This window comes from Haliotis rufescens, unplaced genomic scaffold (genome assembly GCF_023055435.1).
Source record: "Haliotis rufescens isolate VD_foot unplaced genomic scaffold, xgHalRufe1.0.p SCAF_13, whole genome shotgun sequence".
Lineage (NCBI taxonomy): Eukaryota > Metazoa > Mollusca > Gastropoda > Lepetellida > Haliotidae > Haliotis > Haliotis rufescens.
This window is the reverse complement of record NW_025963813.1, coordinates 9,415,554-9,441,933: the sequence shown is the minus strand read 5'-3', so window position 1 is coordinate 9,441,933 and position 26,380 is coordinate 9,415,554. Positions and strand designations below refer to the sequence as shown.

At 43.9% G+C, this 26,380-nt stretch overlaps 1 protein-coding gene across 1 annotated transcript in view; it reads left to right on the top strand.

Annotated features, from left to right (window-relative positions):
• LOC124115173 (chloride channel protein 2-like) overlaps positions 1 to 24,552 on the top strand; it is a 61,395-nt gene extending 36,843 nt beyond the window's left edge. Inside the window, exons 8-26 of the mRNA XM_048394158.1 lie at positions 157 to 235; positions 1,241 to 1,366; positions 1,963 to 2,047; positions 3,781 to 3,882; positions 5,379 to 5,463; positions 5,675 to 5,827; positions 7,280 to 7,349; positions 7,916 to 8,026; positions 11,402 to 11,499; positions 12,431 to 12,546; positions 13,885 to 14,018; positions 14,408 to 14,670; positions 15,025 to 15,157; positions 15,694 to 15,773; positions 16,303 to 16,341; positions 17,669 to 17,710; positions 19,461 to 19,565; positions 21,010 to 21,096; positions 21,784 to 24,552. Coding sequence (XP_048250115.1) covers positions 157 to 235; positions 1,241 to 1,366; positions 1,963 to 2,047; positions 3,781 to 3,882; positions 5,379 to 5,463; positions 5,675 to 5,827; positions 7,280 to 7,349; positions 7,916 to 8,026; positions 11,402 to 11,499; positions 12,431 to 12,546; positions 13,885 to 14,018; positions 14,408 to 14,670; positions 15,025 to 15,157; positions 15,694 to 15,773; positions 16,303 to 16,341; positions 17,669 to 17,710; positions 19,461 to 19,565; positions 21,010 to 21,096; positions 21,784 to 21,954 — 2,079 coding nt within the window. The 3' untranslated portion in view covers positions 21,955 to 24,552. The remainder of the gene's footprint in view (positions 1 to 156; positions 236 to 1,240; positions 1,367 to 1,962; positions 2,048 to 3,780; positions 3,883 to 5,378; positions 5,464 to 5,674; positions 5,828 to 7,279; positions 7,350 to 7,915; positions 8,027 to 11,401; positions 11,500 to 12,430; positions 12,547 to 13,884; positions 14,019 to 14,407; positions 14,671 to 15,024; positions 15,158 to 15,693; positions 15,774 to 16,302; positions 16,342 to 17,668; positions 17,711 to 19,460; positions 19,566 to 21,009; positions 21,097 to 21,783) is intronic.
• Positions 24,553 to 26,380: the final 1,828 nt, after the last annotated feature.

Genomic DNA, 26,380 nt, shown 5'->3' with positions numbered 1-26,380 from the left:
AGATTAGTCTAAAAATCCTTCTATTTTCTGTGTATAAAGATACGCAACAATTCATGACGATAATAATTCTTTACAAACGCTTGAGATAAACCATGATAAACATGTTACTTGGTGTTTGCAACGTTGCAGTCTTTGTATGCATATTCCTGTTGACAGAATGAGTCACGGCGGTCGGAGATGTTGGCAGCTGCCTGTGCCGTGGGGGTGGCGGGCACGTTCGCTGCTCCCATCGGAGGTAAGAGTGTTGTAATGATCATGTATTGAAGTAGAGTTGGAGAGAATTCATTCAGACAATATTCAGTGATCGTCTTCCTGAGGCAAGGGAGTTAACTGACTATAGAAGTCCAGTTACCACCCTTGCCAAACTAGGTTGGAATTTGGAGTTACATTTTGGAGCTGGACTAATGAGTCTATGCTTAGTGCAATTAAAATTGGAAAACATGGTCCTCAAGTGATCTGATGCATTTCACGAGGTAGCACCAGTTTTATTACAATAAAGATCTTGATTATTGATCAGATCGTCTTGACTGGGTACCACCATTTTGTTTGAAGCAAATGCAAGTGATATAAGAAGTAGAGTCTGATTGGTCGATAGGAGGGACATAGAAGGTACATGACTCGTAATAGCCACTGGTGGCGCCAAGATCGAGTCTCGAAATTCTTGCCCAGTTCGGCAAGGGTATAGACTGGACTACAGTCAGTTGACTCCCTTGCCTCGGGAAGATGTCAATAACAGACTACTTTGTAAGCTTGCAGTTCCTTTTGAAGCAGTGATGTAACCTATGTTGTTGTACGGCATGGATTTATTAAGGCTTTCTCACAGACTGGTATGGGGCGGTCGGATAGCCTAGTGGTTAAAGCGTCGGCTTGTCACGGCGAAGACCCGGGTTCAATTCCATGACATGGGTACAATGTGTGAAGCCCAATTCTGGTGTCCCCCGCCATGATATTGCTGGAATATTGCTAAAAGCGGCATAAAACCATACTCACTCACTCACTCACTCAATCAATCAATCACAGACTGGTATTGATCCGAAGGTCAAGGAAATATGTGATACAAAATTTACAAAGTAAAATATACCAGTTGCTTAATCAGGCTATCATAATTCTTATCATTGCTTTAGTTTCTCAAAGGTGCTTGTATTTCACTGATACAAGAACAAATAAAGATAAAGTCTTCACCAAAAGATGTTACTGTCGATCTGAGGCAGAATGAGTTCAATTTAAATTGTTTTAACAGGTGTGCTATTTAGTATTGAAGTAACTGCCACATACTTCGCCGTGAGGAACTACTGGAGAGGATTTTTCTCTGCCGTTTGTGGCGCCCTGGTATTCCGACTGCTGGCGCTGTGGTTCAAGGATGAAGGTGAGGCTGCCTCTACCTGATTACACTGGCGTCTGTGGAGTCAACCCCTCTTATCCAGACATCTAACCCCACTTATCCAGACATCTTGCCCCACTTATCCAGACATTTTACCCCACTTATCCAGACATCTAACCCCATTTTTCCAGACTTCTTTCCCCACTTATCCAGACATCTTATCCCACTTATCCAGACATCTAACCCCACTTATCCAGACATCTAATCCCACTAATCCAGACTGGAATATTCAAAAACCCTCCCTTTCAGAAAATATTCATTGAAACTGAAAATTTCCTGTATAATTTGAGACTGGTCGCTGGTAGATGACATAACTAGAAAAAATCTTACATTCTACATTTGAATTTTGTTGTTGAAAGTCACTCAGTGTTCACCTGACTTGACTCCTTGTGGATGCATTGGTCAGATCTTGCTGTTATAGTGGTATAGTCTCACTTCACAGTCGTCTCAGCTTTGTCCTTTGTGAGTGTATACGAATGGTAACATTTAGTACAAATGTATCGCAGCTTATTTGTTTGATTTTTAAATATTGGATGTCTATTAGAATCATTCATATCTATAAAAAATGTTTTTGTTTCCAGAAACAATTACTGCCGTATTCAGGACTAGTTTGCGTACTGAGTTTCCGTTTGATGCGTTGGAGTTGATTGCTTTTGCTGCTATAGGGTAGGTAGCACAGGAGCGGATGTAGTAGACGCATTAGACCTTCTTTAGAGTCTCGTACTAGACACACCACCTGGGTCAGTCTACAGGACAAGGACAAGACCCAGAGGTCATTCACGGCTCGATTTAGCTACATGAAATTTGCACAAGTGCAGCCTGTTGTTGAAAAATGCAACCTAATATTTATATCTACATGCACCTGGTGCATATCGAAAACTTTCAAATTTGTGTCAGATTTTGTGTGGACAAGTGAGACTTAGTCTTTGAACTCAATACCTCTGATACCAAATTATATCAGTAATGTCTGTGTTACTTGTAATTTGTCTTTCTTAGGTGTGACGTCATCAAACTGTGGGTACGTTAAGATTATGTGCACGTTCCTATTACGTTTTACAGCAATGCATCATCATTTTATGTGACACTGGCAGCAGACCAGGGTATGTTTTAACTTTGATTAATTTATGGAATCTGGTTTTGTTTGGTGCAACTTGTTTTGTTTGGTGCAACATTGTTTTAATGAGAACAACGCCTGGTGCAGTTTAATCAAGTTCCTAAATCGGGCCCTGTCACTATGCTTGGAAAATCACCCTTGTCAATTCCACATCACAAATCTATCAATTATGGAATGAATCTTTCAGTGTTACCATCCTAGAATTATGGATCAAACTACGATAAATCCATCTCCAACTATTGACATGTTCAAGTCTCAGCTATCACCTCATCTGAACACTCATCTGTTTCACAAGTATTATATGTGCAGACTTTAGCACTCTCAGCATGCACAACATGTATGGCGGCTGGCGCTGTATAAATACACATTTGTAATATCATAGAAACACAATATCTTTGTCATGTTATCCCAGTACGTAGGGTAAAGGGAAGTAACTCGGTTCGTTTACGTTGTCTCCTACGAGTTTTGCCAACTCAGTGAAACTGCGGACATATATTCCGGGCCTGTGTGAATGAATGTTGGGAAGATGGCTCGGGGTAAATGGGCTCACACACAGGGTACAGGGGCTCACACACAGGGTACATGGGCTCACACAGGGTGCATGGGCTCACACACAGGGTGCAGGGGCTCACACACAGGGTACATGGGCTCACACACAGGGTACATGGGCTCACACACAGGGTACAGGGGCTCACACACAGGGTACAGGGGCTCACACACAGGGTACAGGGGCTCACACACAGGGTACAGGGGCTCACACACAGGGTACATGGGCTCACACACAGGGTGCATGGGCTCACACACAGTGGATGGGCTCACACACAGGGTACATGGGCTCACACACAGGGTACATGGGCTCACACACAGGGTGCATGGGCTCACACACAGTGGATGGGCTCACACACAGGGTACATGGGCTCACACACAGGGTGCATGGGTTCACACACAGTGCATGGGCTCGCACACAGGGTACATTGGCTCGCACACAGGGTACATGGGCTCACACACAGGGTACATGGGCTCACACACAGGGTGCATGGGTTCACACACAGTGCATGGGCTCACACACAGGGTACATGGGCTCACACACAGGGTACATGGGATCACACACAGGGTACATGGGCTCACACACAGGGTACATGGGCTCACACACAGGGTACATGGGCCCACACACAGGGTACATCACACCTAAAGGTTGACAACTTCAAGTGTACGCATGTTACATTGTGTCTCCTGAGTTGCTGAGTCAACAATCTATCTGCATCTATTCCTTCCTGTGTTTCAGAGTCGCCTGTGGATTTGGAGGGGCATTGTTCATTTTAATGCACAGGAAGATAATCTTATTGATGAGAAGACATAAGAGAATATCCTTGTTTTTACAGAAAAAGTAAGTGCTTACCATTGTTGATATTATTTGTCTGAGAGTTTGTGACACCTGTTCCTCTGTGCATCCTATGTTCTGGGACACCTGTTCCTCTGTGCATCCTATGTTCTGGGACACCTGTTCCTCCTATGTTCTGGGACACCTGTGTCTCTGTGCATCCTATGTTCTGGGACACCTGTGTCTCTGTGCATCCTATGTTCTGGGACACCTGTTCCACCTATGTTCTGGGACACCTGTTCCTCTGTGCATCCTATGTTCTGGGACACCTGTGTCTCTGTGCATCCTATGTTCTGGGACACCTGTTCCTCTGTGCATCCTATGTTCTGGGACACCTGTTCCTCTGTGCATCCTATGTTCTGGGACATCTGTGTCTCTGTGCATCCTATGTTCTGGGGCACCTGTGTCTTGTTCATCTTATGTTCTGAGACACTCATATGTTCTGAGTCATCTGGTGTTGTCTCCAGTCAGTCTGTTCCTGTAGAAGGGGCTGCTCCCCCCTTGTGGGAACTCACTCATCTGGAACTGGTCCCAAGTAAGTCTGTTCCTGTAGAAGGGGCTGCTCTCCCCTTGTGGGAACTCACTCATCTGGAGTTGGTCCCCAGTCGGTCTGTTCCTGGAGAAGGGGCCGCTCTCCCCTTGTGGAAACTCACTCATCTGGAGTTGGTCTCCAGTCAGTGTGTTCCTGTGGAAGGGGCTGCTCTCCCCTTGTGGGAACTCTCTCATCTGGAGTTGGTCTCCAGTCAGTGTGTTCCTGTTGAAGGGGCCTCTTATAACATGTCATCTTCCAAGTAAATATTGATGTTTTGTTTCTCCTGAAGGTAGGCCTCCCTCGGGGCTATATGTAATTTGTCATTACTGCAGTGTTGACATGGTTACCGACAGCTGTCTGTATCCTCAGTGATGAAGTAGACACTGCCTGGGGCAGTAGGACAGCTTTATTGTGTTAGAGAGGCCATGAATAAGAACATTTTGAAGTTTGCATTTAGGCGAGGTGATCAATCTGCTACTTTAGCCACTGGTCCCAAGCCTGAGTCTAGTAAAGTTAAGTTTGGTCCAATAATCTTGGTTAATAAAAGTCCACATCAGAAATCTAAATTCTACTGAACCTGATGTAAGGAACCATGTTCGGGTTGGTAGTCTCGGAAGTTTTGTCACTGTATCCCCATCATCAGTAGATTCTCTAACGGGGAGACTGATGGTCCAATTCACTGTGCAGAGTTGCAGCCCTTGAGCAGCCCATGAAACTATAATCGGGGATCCAAATTCCAGATTCGTCCCAATTATATTTCTATATTCGTAGTTTCACCAAAGTTGTATACACCACTTTAGACTTCCACATCCAGCTGACATGCCATGCTATATGTGATATACTGCGCAGCAGTGTTTAACCAAATTCCCATGCAATTTGAAACCTCTGATGGCGATGCGGAATAGAGTATTCTTCAAAGTTGAGGTAGGATTGTATTTTATGTAATGTTTCACCCACTTCCTGTTTGCAGTCGATTTATCTACCCCGGGCTGGTGGCTCTGGTGATCTCATCTCTCACATTCCCTCCAGGGCTGGGCCAGTTCTTCGCTGGACATGTGAGTGCTGAATTATTTAATCCCTTTCACCGACGATTCTTTGGTTTTAGTGTTCAGCCATTAACCCTGAAATATCTGATTGATAAGCTGTTCCAACTGACAATTCCTGGTTGATATAGGAATATATACACTGTTCTAGCTAAATAGTCCCAGTATATACAGGAAAACATCCACTATTACAGTTAATATGGGAATATATCTTCTGTTCCAGCTGACCAATCGTCAAGCCATCAATGAGTTGTTCAGCAACATCACGTGGACAACGGGACAGGCAGAGGACCTGGACGACGAAGCCATCCTGCAGCACTGGCACCACCCACAGACCAACATCTACGTCACGCTGGTGCTCTTCATCATCATGACAGTGAGTAGGGACGTGGAACGTCTCAAGCATGACCATGCAGTGCGGACGTTTTACCGTGGAACGTGTCGAGCGTGACCATGCAGTGTGGACGTTATACCGTGGAACGTCTCGAGCGTGACCATGCAGTGCGGACGTTATACTGTGGAACGTCTTGAGCATAACCATGCAGTGTGGACGTTATACCGTGGAACGTCTCGAGCATGACCATGCGGTGCGGACGTTATACTGTGGAACGTCTTGAGCATGACCATGCAGTGTGGACGTTATACCGTGGAACGTCTCGAGCATGACCATGCAATCTGGACGTTATACCGTGGAACGTCTCGAGCGTGACCATGCAGTGTGTACGTTATACCGTGGAACGTCTCGAGCATGACCATGCAATGTGGACGTTATGCCGTGGAACGTCTCGAGCGTGACCATGCAATGTGGACGTTATACCGTGGAATGTCTCGAGCGTGACCATGCAGTGCAGACGTTATACCGTGGAACGTCTCGAGCGTGTCCATGCAGTGCGAACATTATACCGTGGAACGTCTCGAGCGTGACCATGCAGTGTGGACGTTATACCGTGGAACGTCTCGAGCATGACCATGCAGTGTGGACGTTATACCGTGGAACGTCTCGAGCTTGACCATGCAGTGCGGACGTTATACCGTTGAATGTCTCGAGCGTGACCATGCAGTACGAACGTTATACCGTGGAATGTCTCGAGCGTGACCATGCAGTGCGGACGTTATACCGTGGAATGTCTCGAGCGTGACAATGCAGTGCGGACGTTATACCGTGGAACGTCTCGAGCGTGACAATGCAGTGCGGACGTTATACCGCGGAATATCTGGTGGTCAGACCCTGTGACTTGGCTGACTATGTGTCATCGTGACCCAGCCGTGGGTTGTTGTTCATGCTTTCAGTCACTGGTTCAACTTGTTCACTGGTCCTCTTGTACCTAATGCTTGTCTGAAGAGCAGGGGTCCGGTGTTCAGACCCTGTGACTTGGCTGACTGTGTATCATCTTGACCCAGCCGTGGGTTGTTCATGCTTTCAGTCACTGGTTCAGCTTGTTCACTGGTTCAGACTCATGTATTTATAGGTGCCAAAATATGGCTGTAATATTGCTGCCTGCAGCATTACACACCATTCACTGTGTCTCTACATAACATATACTTTAATCATTGTTAATGATGCTGATAAATATTTATCAGATGATCTGCTGTGTTCTAGGATGCTCAAATGCTATGTTTGAGATACAGAAAGCAGAATTATCTCAGCACAGATTGCATAAAGTAAAGTTAGGTGTGGGTTTTCTTTAGTTGAGGGCAAATCATGTAAGACAGAAATTTTGAAGTTTCTTGATTATTCAGATACCACAGTCATCATATAATTTCATTTGTACTTGAAGACACCTGAACTGTCTGCAGCACTGATAAGAGTGTCCTGTTGTACTTCCAGTTCCAGATGGGTGTGTTCTCAAACACTCTCCCCATTCCCGCCGGAATATTTGTGCCTGTCTTCACTGTAGGTAAGTGACAAAAGTATCACCTTCAGACCATTTCATTCAGATGAGACTGGAACATCCTGGGTAGAAGAGGTCTTCAGCAACCCATGCTTGCCGTAACAGGCGACAAACGGGATTGGGTGGTCAAGCTCGCTGGCTTGGTTGATGCATGTCATCGTATCCCAATCATGTAGATCGATGCTCATGATGTCAATCACTGGATTGTCTGGTCCAGGCTCGGTTATTTTCAGACGCCGCCATATAGCTGGAATATTGCTGAGTGCTGTGTTAAACATCAAATAAAAAAACAAACAAACAGATGAGACTGACAGTATTGGATTGTTTTTGTCTGGTGGGAGAAGGCATGGCTGCATCTGTTCATACCTCTGCCTGTGTTCATACCTCTGCCTGTGTTTAGGTGCTGCGTTTGGTCGTCTGGTGGGAGAGAGCATGGCGGCATCTGTTCATACCTCTGTCTGTGTTCATACCTCTGCCTGTGTTTAGGTGCTGCGTTCGGTCGTCTGGTGGGAGAGAGCATGGCTGCATCTGTTCATACCTCTGTCTGTGTTCATACCTCTGCCTGTGTTTAGGTGCTGCGTTCGGTCGTCTGGTGGGAGAGAGCATGGCGGCCTGGTTCCCGGGTGGCATCAAGTCGGGAGATGTCCTAAGGAAGATAGTACCAGGAGGTTATGCTGTTGTAGGTAGGTGACCCTCTGGTCTGCAGTGTGGCCAGGTTTCACATGTGCTGGTCGGCTGGATTTGTGCTGGTACTTTACACAAATACACATACCATATTCGATGTAATAAGAGCCCCGCTCCAATAAGCGCCAACGGCAATATTTGCTGATATATTGGCTAGTGAACAATCCCAATAAGCACCTATTCCGATTGATCAATGTACACAAACCTTATTTATTCGCGTATAATACGTACTCGTGTGTTATATGCACCCTTAATTATGGGCAATTAAATTCTGGAAAAATATATCTGTCGTACATAAACATTTCAGGCTGTCAGCATAAACCACGAAATGTATGTTTCAACTCTGTTTTTTTTTCACCAAAATGATGTTCTAATAGGAGCCCCCTATTTCTAATTTTGAGAGCACCCTGGGCACTTATTACGTTGAATACGGTACCTTACCTCCATGTCAGAATGTTGAGATCTCATTGGTTCACATGATATTGATAAAATAAGTTGATAAATATATTTCTGAGCAGGACAGTGAATCTCTTGCTCCCTGTTACAAGGCAAAATGCTATACGTTGTTTACAAGTAAAGTCATGACACTGCACAAGTTAACCTCAGCTTAATCAACAGCTGTTTTCTATATGTTTTAATGTGTTTTAATTCTTTAACATTGTAACATTGTAAATGGCAGATTAAGACATGTTGTCAAGATAAATTTGTATATTGTCCACTAGATTTGTGCTGCAAAACATTATTGAGGATTTGTAAGTTTATAATCTAGACAGTCTGACTGGAAAATGAAAAATAACGGACCCTTGATTTAGTTTGCTTTTGATGGAATGAACAGTAACCTTAGCAGAATATTCTACTTCAAACTGATTCCTGCAGAACCAGTGTCTCCTCTGTGTCAATGGTCCCATAAGCTGTCTCAGGGTCTGAAGCAGTGGCATCACTTGAACCTCTAGCACTGATGGAAACATGTTTTGTTGGACATTACATGTGTATGTATTTGGTTTGATGTTGAGCGATTATGTATATGGTTGAATTCCAAGTCAGCTGACAGGAGGAACCAGCGCTACAGTCCTACCACAAGCTGTAGTACAGAAGGAACCAGCGCTACAGTCCTACCACAAGCTGTAGTACAGAAGGAACAGCGCTACAGTCCTACCACAAACTGTAGTACAGAAGGAACCATCTCTACAGTCCTACCACAAGCTGTAGTACAGAAGGAACAGCGCTACAGTCCTACCACAAGCTGTAGTACAGAAGGAACCAGCGCTACAGTCCTACCACAAGCTGTAGTACAGAAGGAACAGCGCTACAGTCCTACCACAAACTGTAATACAGAAGGAAAAGCGCTACAGTCCTACCACAAGCTATCGTACAGGAGGAACCAGCGCTACAGTCCTACCACAAGTTGTAGTACAGAAGGAACAGCGCTACAGTCCTACCACAAACTGTAGTACAGAAGGAACAAGCGCTACAGTCCTACCACAAGCTGTATTACAGAAGGAACCAGCGCTACAGTCCTACCACAAGCTGTAGTACAGAAGGAACAGCGCTACAGTCCTACCACAAGCTGTAGTACAGAAGGAACCATCTCTACAGTCGTACCACAAACTGTCGTACAGAAGGAACCAGCGCTACAGTCCTACCACAAGCTGTAGTACAGAAGGAACCAGCGCTACAGTCCTACCACAAACTGTCGTACAGAAGGAACCAGTGCTACAGTCCTACCACAAACTGTCGTACAGAAGGAACCAGCGCTACAGTCCTACCACAAACTGTAGTACAGAAGGAACAGCGCTACAGTCCTACCACAAACTGTAGTACAGAAGGAACAGCGCTACAGTCCTACCACAAGCTGTAGTACAGAAGGAACAGCGCTACAGTCCTACCACAAACTGTAGTACAGAAGGAACCAGCGCTACAGTCCTACCACAAGCTGTAGTACAGAAGGAACCAGCGCTACAGTCCTACCACAAGCTGTAGTACAGAAGGAACAGCGCTACAGTCCTACCACAAGCTGTAGTACAGAAGGAACCATCTCTACAGTCCTACCACAAACTGTTGTACAGAAGGAACCAGCGCTACAGTCCTACCACAAGCTGTAGTACAGAAGGAACCAGCGCTACAGTCCTACCACACTGTAGTACAGAAGGAACCAGCACTACAGCCCTACCACAAACTGTAGTACAGAAGGAACCAGCACTACAGTCATATCACAAACTGTCGTACAGAAGGAACCAGCGCTACAGTCCTACCACAAACTGTCGTACAGAAGGAACCAGTGCTACAGTCCTACCACAAACTGTCGTACAGAAGGAACCAGCACTACAGCCCTACCACAAACTGTAGTACAGAAGGAACCAGCACTACAGTCCTACCACAAACTGTCGTACAGAAGGAACAGCGCTACAGTCCTACCACAAACTGTAGTAAAGAAGGAACCATCTCTACAGCCCTACCACAAACTGTAGTACAGAAGGAACCAGCGCTACAGTCCTACCACAAGCTGTAGTACAGAAGGAACCATTACTACAGCCCTACCACAAACTGTAGTACAGAAGGAACCAGCACTACAGCTCTACCACAAACTGTAGTACAGAAGGAACCAGCACTACAGCCCTACCACAAACTGTAGTACAGAAGCAACCAGCGCTACAGCCCTACCACAAGCTGTAGTACAGAAGGAACCATCTCTACAGTCCTACCACAAACTGTAGTACAGAAGAAACCAGCGCGACTGTCCCACCACAAACTGTAGTACAGAAGGAACCATTACTACAGCCCTACCACAAACTGTAGTACAGAAGGAACCAGCACTACAGCCCTACCACAAACTGTAGTACAGAAGGAACCAGCACTACAGCTCTACCACAAACTGTAGTACAGAAGGAACCAGCACTACAGCCCTACCACAAACTGTAGTACAGAAGGAACCAGCACTACAGTCCTACCACAAGCTTTAGTACAGAAGGAACAGCGCTACAGTCCTATCACAAGCTGTAGTACAGAAGGAACCAGCACTACAGCCCTACCACAAACTGTAGTACAGAAGGAACCAGCACTACAGTCCTACCACAAGCTGTAGTACAGGAGGAACCAGCGCTACAGTCCTACCACAAACTGTAGTACAGAAGGAACCAGCACTACAGCACTACCACAAACTGTAGTACAGAAGGAACCAGCACCACAGTCATATCACAAACTGTCGTACAGAAGGAACCAGCACCACAGTCATATCACAAGCTGTAGTACAGAAGGAACCAGCGCGACTGTCCCACCACAAACTGTCGTACAGAAGGAACCAGCGCGACTGTCCCACCACTACTGTAATCATATACCTTCAGTTAGTTCTTTCATAACTCTTACTTCTGCTTCAGGTGCTGCGTCGCTGTCGGGCAGCGTGACCCGGACAATCTCTACAGCTGTGATTGTGTTTGAGCTGACGGGGCAGATCAGCCATGTTCTCCCTGCAGTGGTAAGTCGTTGTCCTTGTCCTGCTTCCTCGTTCTGTTCCGTGTGTTGGAGAACGAGTAGCAGGTTAATAACATAATGGTTTACATGTAGAGAACCTCACCCAGTGTCTGTTGGTGTCAAATACATCAACACAAGTTGATGAATGTTTACATCAGACGCTTGCAGAGCAGTTTTTAACTTTTTTTGACAAGTGTTGATATATTTAATATCAAAAGACACAAGGATGAGATTCTGTTTATCTTCCAAAACCATTCTTCCAACTTTTTCGGTTTGAGAATAGTAAGAACCAGTGTCCTCAATTTAAAAAAGAACAGCTGACCTGCTTCAGAGGCAGAGACATGTCATCGTAACCAATGATGTCACAATAGTCTGCAAAGCACTATGATGCAGTTTTATTGCAGGAGATATTGTGTGATCTCACCCAAGCGTTATCTCAAGTGGAAGTCAGTTTTGGATAATAAGTGGCTCTGCTGATCAAAGCAAATAATATTCTGAACCATGACACATGTGACTTATCTTTGATCACAGTGTCATCCTTGCCTTAGTGACATTCTGTGTGTGTCATGAGTCAAATGTGTCTTCCTCTTGAATCAACCCCTCTGTGGCTCCAGGGTAATGTCTGTCCTGCATTGCCGAGGTGACTTAAATGGTGGCCAGACTGGAAGGCTTGGTTCATATGTCATTTTATCATGATGGCCTAAAACAACATTCACTCACTCCTTTTTCTCAAATCATTGCATTTGCCCTCTGAATCTAACTCAACACCAACTAGATAGTTTGTAAATCGTAGTGGTATTGTCCTCCAAACAACGATAAATTATGTCGCTTTTTGAGTTATAATGCCTAGTTGTGAAACAGTTGGCAAAGAGTATTTTTGTGAAAGTAGTATCTCGAGTTGTGTTGAAGAATGTCTCCCACATTCCATGTTGCAGCTGTCCGTGCTAATCGCCAATGCCGTGGCCAACCTGTTTGAGCCGTCCTTCTACGACAGCATCATCCGGCTGAAGAGACTGCCCTACCTTCCTGACATCGTGTCCAGCAAGTCAAGGTACGGGCAGTTCCCCAGACTGTTCCATGTTAGCAATATGGGGGGGAAATCCCAGGCTGTTCCATGTTAGAAATATGGGGGAAAATCCCAGGCTGTTCCATGTTTGCAATACGGGGAGAAGCGCAGACTGTTCCATGTTCATAATATGGGGGGATATCTCAGACAGTTCCATGTTAGCAATTCAAGAGGTATCCCAGACTGTTCCATGTTAGCAATTAGGGGGGGATCCCAGACTGTTCCATGTTAGCAATACGGGGGATATCCCAGACTGTTCCATGTTTGCAATACGGGGGGTATTCCTGACTGTTCCATGTTAGCAATAGGGGGGGTATCCCACACTGTTCCATGTTTGCAATACAGTGAGTAGCCCAGACTGTTCCATGTTAGCAATACGGGGGGTATCCCAGACTGTTCCATGTTAGCAATACAGGGGAGAATCCCAGACTGTTCCATGTTCGCAATGCAGGGATTCAGTTACTCCTGCGAGTCGTAAGACTTCCACAAAGATTGGATGGTCAACATGGCTGCAAGGATGTTATTGAGGTCACCTGGAAGGAACTGGTGTACTTGTATTACGCTCCATACACCATTCAGTTGGGCAATTAACACAAGCCCACTGGCCAACTTAGTATGATTTCTGTAAGAACGAGTAATATTTCCTTGTGGGCGGCCATTTTCACCGTTTGAGAGATGACTGTTGTACTTTTGCCGACTCGTGAAAATAACGAAGAATATTCAACGACTGGACATACAATGCCGGTTCAATTTGCCTTAAGCCCCAATAAGTTTACATCCGAGATTCCCGATTTCTGTAAACAAACATACCTGCTTCATTTGGCACTATGTCTGAGAGAGAGGTGTAAACTACATCATGGACAGTGGTTATAGTAGGAATGACATGATAGGATACAAAGATTATTACCCTTGTCTTTCTGATGATAAATATCAGATATGAGGAATACGATGCATTATGTTTTGCAAAGGCTTCTGGGGCGGTTGGGTAGCCTACTGGTTAAAGCGTCCGCTCATCACACCGAAAACCTGGGTTCGAATCCCGACATGGGTACAATGTGTGAAGCCTATTTCTGGTGTCCCCCGCTGTGATATTGCTGGAATATTGCTAAAAGTGGTGTAAAACCATACTCACTCACTGCAAAGGCTTCTGTGATATGATTCGTATTCTTAATATACGATATTCAATATATTGAAACACACTCTGCTAAAAATGCCTGTGCACCCTACGGACGTGGATCATGCCGCCATGATGTTACAGCACCCGTGATATGTTTGTGACTGTGGTGACATTTGCTCAGTGCAGGTGTCTGTGCTTACTTTCAGCACCTGGAACGTGTTTGTGGAGGACTTCATGGTGAAGGACATCGGCTACATCGCCTTCGACTCCACTTACGGGGATCTTCATCGTCTTATGTCAACCACATTCTTTAGGTGCTACCCCCTCGTAGACTCACCAGGTGAGTTATATACCCCTGGTAGATTCACCAGATGAGTTAAATACCTCTCATAGACTCAACAGGTGAGTTATATACCCCCTCGTAAACTCACCAGGTATGTTATATACCACCTCGTAGACTCACCAGGTGAGATATATACCCTCTTGTATGCACACCAGATGAGTTATACATGTATACCCCACATAGACTCACCTGGTTAGTTATATACCCCTGGTAGACTCACCAGGTGAGATATATACCCCCAAGTAGCTTCACCAGGTGGGTTATATACCCCTCGTAGGCTCACCAGGTGAGTTATATCCCCCTTGTAGACTCACCAGGTGAGTTATCTTCATGTCATGTGAAAGTAGTTAGAAGTATGATCTGTGTATATCTCCCTCCGTCCCCAGACTCCATGGTGCTCCTCGGCTCCATACAGCGCTACGAGCTTGAGCGGATGCTGCTGGTGCACCTCAGCTACGACCAGACATTCACGACCGATGTCCTGGACGACCTGGAGTCAGGCCGCTCATCCCCATCGATGGCCTCCCTGGCCGTCATGCCCGACGCGGACCTCCCACCCCGACCTCGATTTGTGGTCACTAAAGTGGATGACCTTCCACCAGTGCCTCCATCCAATGGGAACGACATCCAGCTGAATATGCTGAAAGTGGTAGGTAGTTGGGGGGTGCCCACTGGTACCGTCCTGCAAGTCAGTATTGTCAGAGTTACAGCTTTCTCAAGGCTAGATGTTTAGGCCTTTAGTGAATGTACATGTTGTCACTATTAGGACCTATAACATGTACAACTGGTTTGTGAAAAGCTCCATTCATTCTCCACTTTCTCTTCTAAGATTAACTGTATTTCTGAACTGGAAGCATGATCATATATGTCAGTTCATGTGATGGATAATTAATAGAAACATTGCATGTCGTTTCACAACTTTATCTGAAGACATACTTTTATGGTTATTTTTTTAACAGATGTATCATGAGAACTGCTTAACGTGTTGTATTTTTCCTGCCAGCCTTCCAATGATTCCCTCAACGTGAACAGCTCCGAAAACTACAACACCTACCAAGGCCCGCTCCGCTCCATTCTCAAGAAGTCATCCTCCTCTCAAGACCTGCCGCGGAGAGCCAGCACTGGCGACCTCAAAGGTCAGATCATCATTCCACATATCATTCGTCACCACTCGCCCCTTTCCGTAACCTGCAAGAAGACTCGTCCCCCTATCGATGAATGTTATGTGCAAAAATACGACAAACCAATCAGAATGCGCGTATGATTTCAAGTTCTTCATCAAAGAATCCCACGGAAACAATTTTTGATTTAACGTATGTCTTACATCTAAAAATATACACAAGACACAGTTAAATGTGGTCAATCATTCTGTATAATTCCGCTTGTCCTGATGTGCTTTAAATTGCATATGAAATATATATAATATATGGGGAAATATATGTGAACCATTACAGAACGAGTTGACAATTGTTTCGGGTATGCCCGTTTGCACTAAGACGGAACCCGGTCGCAAAATGGCCATGAGAGGGGCACGAGTCGCTATTCGGCTTGTCCCGGAATAACACGAGTTGGTCACGAATGTCCACATATTTGTACTGACCATGTGGACTAGATTTCAAAGTTTATTCAGTTGTCTGTACCTGTTTGATAACCAGCTGTTTGTACATTTCAGGTGATGTGAATAAGTTTTACAGAAAACTTGCCAATCAGAGAAAAGAAAGTATTGTTGAAGACAGACCATTTACAATACAGGTATGTAAAAGGTAGAATCGGTTTGTTGCCATTATGTTTCTATTCATCATGGTATAGGTGACTAAAATGTACACACGGGTAGACTGTGTTAGCAGGACAAGGTTATTTCATCGTATTATGAATGTTGTCAAGGTTTGCAGTAATCTTGAACGCGATGTTAAACCTTGTTTCACCTCATCTAATTGTTCTTGTAACACTTGCCGCAAATAGCTGCTAAATTGTAGATGCAGCCAGTGTTGAGCAACAATCGCTCACTCCTTTAACTCAATCGTGCAGAGTGGCCTCCCTTGGCTGCCAGGATCTGCTGAATTTGAGTTCTAATCTCAGAATCGCCTTAATGATGATCTTTATTTGTCTGCATGTTCTCGGGTTTCATAAAAATGTTGAACTTTCTTCCAACTGTGGCACCAAAGTAACTGAGACAGCTGTAAACCATTGTCCCTGTTCTGTTTCCTGCACTTCAGAGTGAACCGGGTCCTGTGAACCCCCACTATACCTTTGTGACTCAGTGTTTATAATTTATTTACAGAAAGGCAGCCTCCACAGTCTCTGTAAGAAGGTCAAGCTGGTGAGTTGGCCTCCATTGTCAGACTTGTTGATGTGCTGTGGCATCGAGGTCTTCATCCCATAATCCCCCGAGTAGCCAACTGTGAACTCTGACCCTGCATGAACGTAGTGCCAGGCAGACTACAAATTTTTAGATTTGGGGCGTTACAAATTTGGTTGACAAGAAGCAAACTTCACTATCAGAGATTATGATATAATAAACTAGACATTTATTTATTTATTTTTGTTTGCTCAACCTACCTATTCTCTTTAAATTTGAAACAATAACATATAATTATGAAAATCTAGCAAAGAGCAATATTTTTAATTGTATTTGATCAAAGGCATTGCATATTTATGGTCACTGCAAGCTTCTTATATGGACAGCACAACCTTCACAACAGTAAATACATACACGTTACTTCCTGAATATTATACATCCAGCACTTTGAACAAGATTATTTCCTCCCACAAAGTCTTCCAACCCTATCTATTGACTGTGCCAGGAACTTTTGTTTTATTTTACCTACCCAAGCTAAACAGTTTGCAGCTTGTGTGAACCATTGCTGTTGCAAAGTGTGACCTGTGTGAATTTACAGCATCGATGTTCCTATCCTCAGTTTTTACTAATCCAATCTCATTCAAATCAGATCTAAGTTCTCGCTGCCGCAAAATAAAGATCTGAGGACATCCCATTACTGGTCACGTCAGAACGACCTTTCGCAAACTTTGACCGACCACTGAAATGACTAACAAGAAGTCGTATCAGCCAAAAAGAAAGCAGCTTTCTCCAGCTTTTCAGCACTTGTTTCAACCTGGCGACTTCCATTTCAGACTACGCTTGAACAATATGTTGACACAGTTCTCGATTAAAATTATGAAAGCTGAACAAACAAACATTCCTAAATGTCTAATATATGGTTGAGATTGTATGGCAGTGCAACACCTCCTCCGTTCAAATGGTTATCCCACGGAAGCGAGAGATAGACACATAATTTTGACGGAATTAGTTGTTCGGAATACCCCGTGTTAACGTTTTCGAGGTTGCATGATTAGAAAAAAAACATTCCGACTATCACTTTCATGATCTGGTAAGCGATGCTTTGATTGCTCGGAGGAAAGGTCGTTCTGACATGACCCTAATGGGATGTCCTCAGATCTTTATTTAGCGATAGCGAGAACGAAGATCTGATTTTAATGAGATTGTTGATAATCCACCCTTTTATGCCTCAGTTGTTGTTTGCTTGTATGTGATGTTATAGATGGCACATGATGTTACAGCTTGTTTGTGATGTTATAACTGGCACGTGATGTTATGGCATGCTTTAGTCGTTTCATTTCAATTTTAGCCACCAGAGCCAATGAAGGTGAAAAACCTGCCGCAAGAAGAGGTAAGATTAATCTCCATAGCAACAGGAAATGCCTGTCTAGTTGTCCGGGAGACTGACAGGACTGGTCAAGGGACAAACATGAGAGTCGAAGGGTTGCATTTTTTACTTATCCTGCATTACTCCTTAATGCATTCACTGCTTACCTTGTGACAAAAAAACCTGGGACAGCTAACCGGCGATGGTCCTTGGGTGAATGGCTCTGTTCGTAATCCCACTTTTACATCCCGCCGTCACTGTCCCTGTGACCTCACGTGACCAAAGGTCAACTCTTCACATCACTGCCTGTCGCAACATAGCTAGGACGTTTCCAGCGGAGCTCTCGTTTTTTTGGATTTATTTAGACCTTCCAATTCGTCTACCATTCTAAAATTCTTCTTCAATGGGTGATGTATACTTTTCATATTACTTTCAACATGTTGTGAAGTTGTATTTGATGTTTTGAGGCGGAAAAAAATTCTAATGATGACTTTTATGTGAAATATTTTTTAAGGCAAACACTTATAATAGATGGTAATTTAGTAATTTGTGTAGACAACCTGAAATGAACTGTCTGAACTTTCAGAATAGACTAGTTTGTTGACGTACATGGACAATAAAAATATTTTCAATGATGCTGACAGTGTTTGCTGGGGACTCTTTGTGCAGTCTTTCCCAATTCTTAATTGTAGAAGGATGCAATGATTGGGGTTAGACACAAAGTGCCTGGATGTTTAAGTGACCATGATAATATTTGCATTGTTTGTTAATACTGTGTGTGCAGATCACCGGAATGTTTCAACCATACTGCTGCTATCATTGGCCAGTGTCTTGATCATGTTGTTCAAAGTTGTTTTTAAACATTTGCCACTCATGTATCATGACAGTTCTTTTCAAGGGGAAGTGCTTGGCTCACCAAAGGGTTTTATTCCTCATATGGTAATTTGTGTGAAGCCCATTGATGTAATATTGCTCGAATTGAATTGCTGTTATTTTGATAGTGTCAACTGGGAAAGTGAATTGTTTGTTTATTTTTGTTTATCACTGCCCCAGCAATATTCCATCTTGGTGCCCATGTTTGGTCTATGTCTATAGAGTGTAATAGGTGACTTGTGTGTAACTAGGGCAGTCATAAACTGCTAGATTGTCGGACTTTCATTTTTGGGGAAGCTTCGGTGGCTGAGTGGGTTAGATCGCTGACTTTGTGTGCTGGCAATTAGGTGCCTCACTCTGGCAAGTGTGGGTTTGAATCCCGGACGAGACTCAACCCAAAAAAGTACGAGAATCCGTACTTTACTAAGAAAGTGTTATCCCAAATATAACATTTGTTGCTAGATTCATCATAATATTTAAGTTTACAAAGTGTTCCCTGTTAAGAGGTCAAAACCTTTGATGATGAGTATTTTCTACATCTTAACGGGAGCTTCTAATGGACCCGATTTGGCAAATCTTTAAACTTCACAGGACCCATGATGATCTGGTCATAAGAGGCCACTATTGGGATAATGTGGCCAGGCTCGCTGACTTGGTTAAAGCATGTAATCATATCTCAATTGTGTAAATTGATACTCATGGTGTTAATCACTGGATTGTCCGGTCCAGATCAGATTATATACAGACTGCCATTATACAGATGGTATAGTGCTGAGTATGGCATTAAACAACAAACTTCATGGCTCATTCTTTATTTGTTTTGCAAAATTTATTCAGAAATTTCTTTATTTGTGATGTCATCATTGATATATTTCTTCAGAGGAGGGTTATTTATTTGCAGCAAGAGGCATGGGAACAGTCACAATTACTCCAAGGCATACAGTGGGAGGGCGTACAAATAGACCCCGCCCCCTTCCAGCTGGTGGAGAGGACCTCACTGCACAAGGTAAGAATTACTTCAAGGCATACAGTGGGAGGGCATACAAATAGACTCCGCCCCCTTCAACCTGGTGGAGAGGACCTCACTGCACAAGGTATGAATTACTCCAAGGCATACAGTGGGAGGGTGTACAAATAGACTCCGCCCCCTTCAACCTGGTGGAGAGGACCTCACTGCACAAGGTAAGAATTACTCCAAGGCATACAGTGGGGGGGCTTTCCAGCTGGTGGAGAGGACCTCACTGCACAAGGTAAGAATTACTCCAAGGCATACAGTGGGAGGGCTTTCCAGCTGGTGGAGAGGACCTCACTGCACAAGGTAAGAATTACTCCAAGGCATACAGTGGGAGGGCTTTCCAGCTGGTGGAGAGGACCTCACTGCACAAGGTAAGAATTACTCCAAGGCATACAGTGGGGGGGCTTTCCAGCTAGTGGAGAGGACCTCACTGCACAAGGTAAGAATTACTCCAAGGCATACAGTGGGAGGGCTTTCCAGCTGGTGGAGAGGACCTCACTGCACAAGGTAAGAATTACTCCAAGGCATACAGTGGGGGGGCTTTCCAGCTGGTGGAGAGGACCTCACTGCACAAGGTAAGAATTACTCCAAGGCATACAGTGGGGGGGCTTTCCAGCTGGTGGAGAGGACCTCACTGCACAAGGTAAGAATTACTCCAAGGCATACAGTGGGAGGGCTTTCCAGCTGGTGGAGAGGACCTCACTGCACAAGGTAAGAATTACTCCAAGGCATACAGTGGGAGGGCTTTCCAGCTGGTGGAGAGGACCTCACTGCACAAGGTAAGAATTACTCCAAGGCATACAGTGGGAGGGCTTTCCAGCTGGTGGAGAGGACCTCACTGCACAAGGTAAGAATTACTCCAAGGCATACAGTGGGAGGGCTTTCCAGCTGGTGGAGAGGACCTCACTGCACAAGGTAAGAATTACTCCAAGGCATACAGTGGGAGGGCTTTCCAGCTGGTGGAGAGGACCTCACTGCACAAGGTAAGAATTACTCCAAGGCATACAGTGGGAGGGCTTTCCAGCTCGTGGAGAGGACCTCACTGCACAAGGTATGAATTACTCCAAGGCATACAGTGGGAGGGCTTTCCAGCTCGTGGAGAGGACCTCACTGCACGAGGTATGAATTACTCCAAGGCATACAGTGGGAGGGCGTACAAATAGACCCCGCCCCCTTCCAGCTGGTGGAGAGGACCTCACTGCACAAGGTAAGAATTACTCCAAGGCGTACCATGGGAAGGCGTACAAATACACATAGCTGGACAACCTCACAACACAAGCAGAGCCATCAACCCTCTAAATGTGGGAGATTAACATCATGAAAACATTTTTCTGCAATTTAACTGTACTAACCCTCAAGCTTGTTTTTGAATATTTCAAGCAAGACTGTCAAATATCCTCTCTGTAAAAGGCTGAATTCATGTTGTTTGTTTCAGGTGCACTCCCTGTTTTCTCTGCTGGGCCTGAACCATGCCTACGTGACCAACACCGGCAAGCTGGTGGGCGTGGTTGGACTCAAACAGGTGAGCTTCAGCCCATATGGTGTCTGACACCTGTCGTCACTGACGTAGGGGGCGTTGTCGCACACAGAACTAAACTATGACTGAAATCGTTAGAGAAAATGTACCCTAGCTGACTACAGAAGTATAACTTCTTTGAGAGGCATTTAGAAGTTGGGAGAACCGAGGAAGGATAAGATATTTGGATGAACATCTTTCATCACTTGCATTATAACAATGTTACAGCCTGCACTGAAGCGTCGCTCCTAATTGTAATGAAGAAGGTTTTCATCCATATATGTTACCCTTGCTTACAGAGTGAGTGAGTGAGTTGGGTTTAACGCCGCTTTTAACAGTATTCCAGTTATATCAGAGCGTGTCAGCTAAATGTGGGAGGAAAGCCCGAAGTGATGCAGGTCTCAGACGTTTACCACTTCAGTGAAACCCACGAGCATGGGTATGGTGCTGACAAACCTAGAAACATAATCGGGGCGAACCGGGAGTCGAACCCACAATCATAGGTTTCTGGCGTGTCCAAGGGACGCAACTCTGCACAGCGAATCGCGGCGCCTTAGACGACCTGGCCACCGGTGCCCCCTTTGCTTACAGAAGTTTAATGAGCCTACAAGAAAGCATAAAGTTGGTTTGAGATTACAACTTGTTCAGAAGAACACTATCGTTTGTCTCAGCCCTGTATATTTGTTGTTTCAGCTACGAGTCGCGGTCCAAGGCCACCTGGATGCACAAGCTGCAAACAAAGATTTAGAACAGAGTGATGAAGAGTTAGACGACCCTGCGGAGTTGGAGGTGGAACACCCGGGCCCAGAAGAGCCCTACACACTTGTCACTAATGAGCGGGACAGTATCGAGAAGACAGTGTAGAGAGAGGGACAGTATCGAGAAGACAGTGTAGAGAGTTGGACAGTATCGAGGGGACAGTATCGAGAAGACAGTGTAGAGAGTGGGACAGTATCGAGAAGACAGTGTAAAGAGCTTGTTGGGATACCTACACACTAAGATAGGGAGAGTATTGAGAAGACAGTGTTGAGAGTCTGTTGGGTGGATACAGCTTGGCCAGATTCTTTCTACAATGCCCGACTTGTCATTCTCAACCCACTGGCCACAGTGATAAAGACTACCAGATTCTTGATGTTGTGTATGTTACGTCGGTGACTAAGTCTGGTTTTTGTAGAAAATCAAATAATGTGATTTAAGTTCATGACCAGTGTATCGTGCTGAGACGTGGATGGTTAAGGTCTATCAAGTCACTGGTGTTGGGGGCAACTTGTCTGACCAGGAAGATTTATGCAATGTCTCAACAGTGATGCACATGATTCAAACCTAGAAGTTGACAATATTGATTCAGTGTTAAGCCACAAGAAGCTGAAAATTTGCAGCTTTGCTCAAACCCCACTGGAGGTGTGAGAACAATGGAGTGTTGCATTGTTATGTCTCAGATTAGGCTCACCTTATAGGCTCAAGTATGAAGGTCTACAGAATATATCCAACAGATCTACCGGTATGTGTAATGTGTCCACTATACCGAGTCACTGCACACAAAGCAATGGGAGGAATCCTGAAGGTCTACAGAATATATCCAACAGATCTATGTGTAATGTGTCCACGATACCGAGTCACTGCACACAAAGCAATGGGAGGAATCCTGAAGGTCTACAGAATATATCCAACAGATCTATGTGTAATGTGTCCACCATACCGAGTCACTGCACACAAAGCAATGGGAGGAATCCTGAAGGTCTACAGAATATATCCAACAGATCTATGTGTAATGTGTCCACCATACCGAGTCACTGCACACAAAGCAATGGGAGGAATCCTGAAGGTCTACAGAATATATCCAACAGATCTATGTGTAATGTGTCCACGATACCGAGTCACTGCACACAAAGCACACAAGACAGAGCTGTGTGAAGAAATGGAGGTCTGTTAAAAGTCAGGCCTCCGTATTGCTTTATTTACTTCGGTTATGGTGGAAATGTAATTATCCTAATATTGCAAAGCATGCATATATTTTTGTAAGTTATTTTGAGAGTGAGTGTTAATGCCTCTTTGAAATTACCTCCCATATGTTATCAATATACTTTCGAGGTTTTGTTTTTTTGATTTTGCAAATACCACAATTTGACTTGATGGGAGGCTTTGGTCTTTTTTGAAAGCTGTGTGCATGGTGTAGTTTTTATTGGGACTGTTTGTTTGTGACGGATGGCAATCTCATTGCAATCATATCTTTCGCTCCAGTTTTGTACCTCTCTCTCCATCAAGATCTGACTACCTTTCCTTGGTCACAACAGTGGAACTTGACTGCCCCATCAAAATGAAGACTGCATACGTTTTTGAGCCACACACACCAGACATTTCAACCTGTCAGGACCTTCAAGCTTGGATTTGTCCGATCTTGGCAGAGAGAGGTGTCAAGTCCCAGTAGTAGATCTGTTTAGTGAGATGGTGATTTGGTGATGAAGAAATAATTTTGTAATGCTGAAAATGATGATTTTAGTAGAAAACATATCACCTTTAGCCAGAACCGTGCCACATGGATTGTTTAGCTGAAGGGACTGTTGAGTCGAGAGGAAGCCAGGAATGCTGGATTGTCATGGTGACGTCACATAGGCCTCGTTATCACTTGGTCCTGTCAACATTGTCAGTCTAATGCATTGAACAAACCTCTTTACCATTGTTTCTTGTGTGTCGTATTGTGTTGACACTGTTATTTCACTGTGGCCTTGTGTATTACAATAACAATCAAGGAACTTTCATGATCAATTGTTCAAGAATATATACCACTCAAGAGAATTTTAAAGAACAACCGATTCTTTTCATATGGCTGGCAGGTATTCTTTCTGTACAAATTGATGGAAAGATTATATATACACATATGTAAATACTGTTGAAATATTAATGCAGAATCTCCATATATCAAGTAATACAGTGTACAAATTATCATGCATCAGGAAGTATGTTTATTTGTACATATCAATTCACACTGCATGAATTTGGCAGTCAAGTGGTGGCGATAGCCCGTGAAGAGATTTCAGGGGGGGGGGGGGGGTGGCGCTGATTCAAATCAAATATAATGAGAAGTCACTGCTTTGAAATTGTGGTTGATGGGAGTCTATAATGTCTAACACTTGCTTGGTTAGCCAATGTTTTTTGTGTTACCATAAGATACCCCCCTCCTCACAAAAAGGCAGGGCCACAAACAGACTACTTTTTCCTGATTGGTTGATAATAGAATGGGTATTGCGTTATTGCACTAAATAATGTCACTGCTTTCAAATTGGTGCGATCAGTCTGCACATCGCTTTTTGTTTGTTACATTTATGCCCCCAATCTTCCTAAGGCAAGAGAGTTAACTAACTTTAAAAGTCCAGTTTCCACCATTGCCAAACTTGGCTGGAATTACTGGGCTCGATTGTACTGCCACCAGTGGCTATTACCAGTTATGTCCCCTTCTAAGCCTCTCCTATGTACCAATCAGATTCCACCTCTCATATCACTTGCGTTTGCTTCACACATAATGGTGGCGCCCAGACAGGACAATCTGATTGATAATCAAGATCTATATTGTGATAAAAGGGGTCTTACATCGCGAAATGCATCAAATCATGTGAGCACCTTCATTAAAAACATGCACAGATTTGGAAAATATCTGTTGACAATGAGTTGGCGCATGCTTTGCAAATCCTGCAATCGACCGAAATCTGCACGACAGTTTATGAACCGGATTTTGATTTCGGTGGGCGATTTTGATTGGACTATGCATGGACTCGTTAGTCCACCCAAAATGTAACTCCATAAAACCAGCCTAGTTCGGCAAGGGTGGAAACTGGACTTTTATAGTCAGTTAACTCTCTTGCCTCAGGAAGATGATGCCCCCATGAATGCAAAATATATTGAAATCACTGCCTCAGTGTGTTGGTATTTTACCCAGTTAGCTGACAAATGATTATGCCACAACTTGAAATAGTTTTTTAGTCAATCTCATATGCTCTTGAGATTTCACATCATTTTATCCAAGTACAGCATACTTGTTTTAACGCTGCAGGCAGCCGAGAATGGTGTGTGTGTGTGTGGAGAATGTGATTTAGTTGTTGCACTTGACTATTCAATGCTATTGATATTTGTTTCATTCTGATGAATTCAAAATGGCCACAACATGTCTAAATGAACCAAATGATTTTCATGTATGTAAAGTCACAATGATGAATAGTATTTTCTTTCAGACAATTTGGAAGCCTTGTGACTGTGGCTATTTCAGTGGAGTTTAATGGGTTTCACTTTACATGTCTAGTCCTTGAAGATTAACTTGCTGTATCCAAGACACACAGATTTCATTGTACAATTTCATCCTCCAATAAATTCACAATACGAGGGAACATGTATATTAAAAAAAAACCTCTTTTTCCATTGAGCGACAAAACAACGAATGTTCAAACCAAATAGAATTTGTCACAGCCTGTTTTTATCCATGTGTATTGCATGTTCGTGTTGGCAAGTTTTATAAGGGCATGTGGTTCAGGGAGTATCAGGTACTGGTCAGGCTTTGTTTTTATTTCTTCGTCATCAGCATGACTACATTGTAGGGAGAAAGTTACTTCCCAATTTACAACCGTATTTCATGGCAATGACTTACCGTATTCGACATAAAAAGCGCCCTGCTCTAATAAGCGCCCACAGCGATTTTTGCTAATATATTGGCCAGTGAACAATCCCAATTAGCACCTCTTCCAATTGTTCAATGTACACAAGACTTATTTATCCGTGTATAATACGCACTCGTGTGTTATATGTACCCCATATCATGGGCAATGAAATTCTGGAAAAAAATATCTTTCGTGTCTAACAGACTTTTCTTTTGTATCATTTCAGGCTGTCAGCATAAACCATGAAATTTACGATCTTTTAACTCTTTTTTTTTTCACCAAAATTTTATTCTAATAACAGCCCCCTATTTCTTATTTTGAGAGCGCCCTGGGCACTTATTATGTCAAATACGGTATCTGAAGTTGAAGGAAAATACTCACTGTACTTGTGTTGAACGAAGGAATCGATGACCCTCGCTGGAACAGGTCAGTCTGATTCACCAGTCACCAGGCATGCTTAGGAAGGCTTCTCATCAAGCAAACACTTTCCTCATGTTTTGGTTTATGTATTTGACCGACCGGATTAGAAAAATTTGAAAATAATTTAAATGTATTATCCATCAGTGCATTTGAGATAATAATTTATTTATTGTCTATGGCCATAGAACAAAGCTTTTCCTGACAATTTTTCAGTAACCATGGTA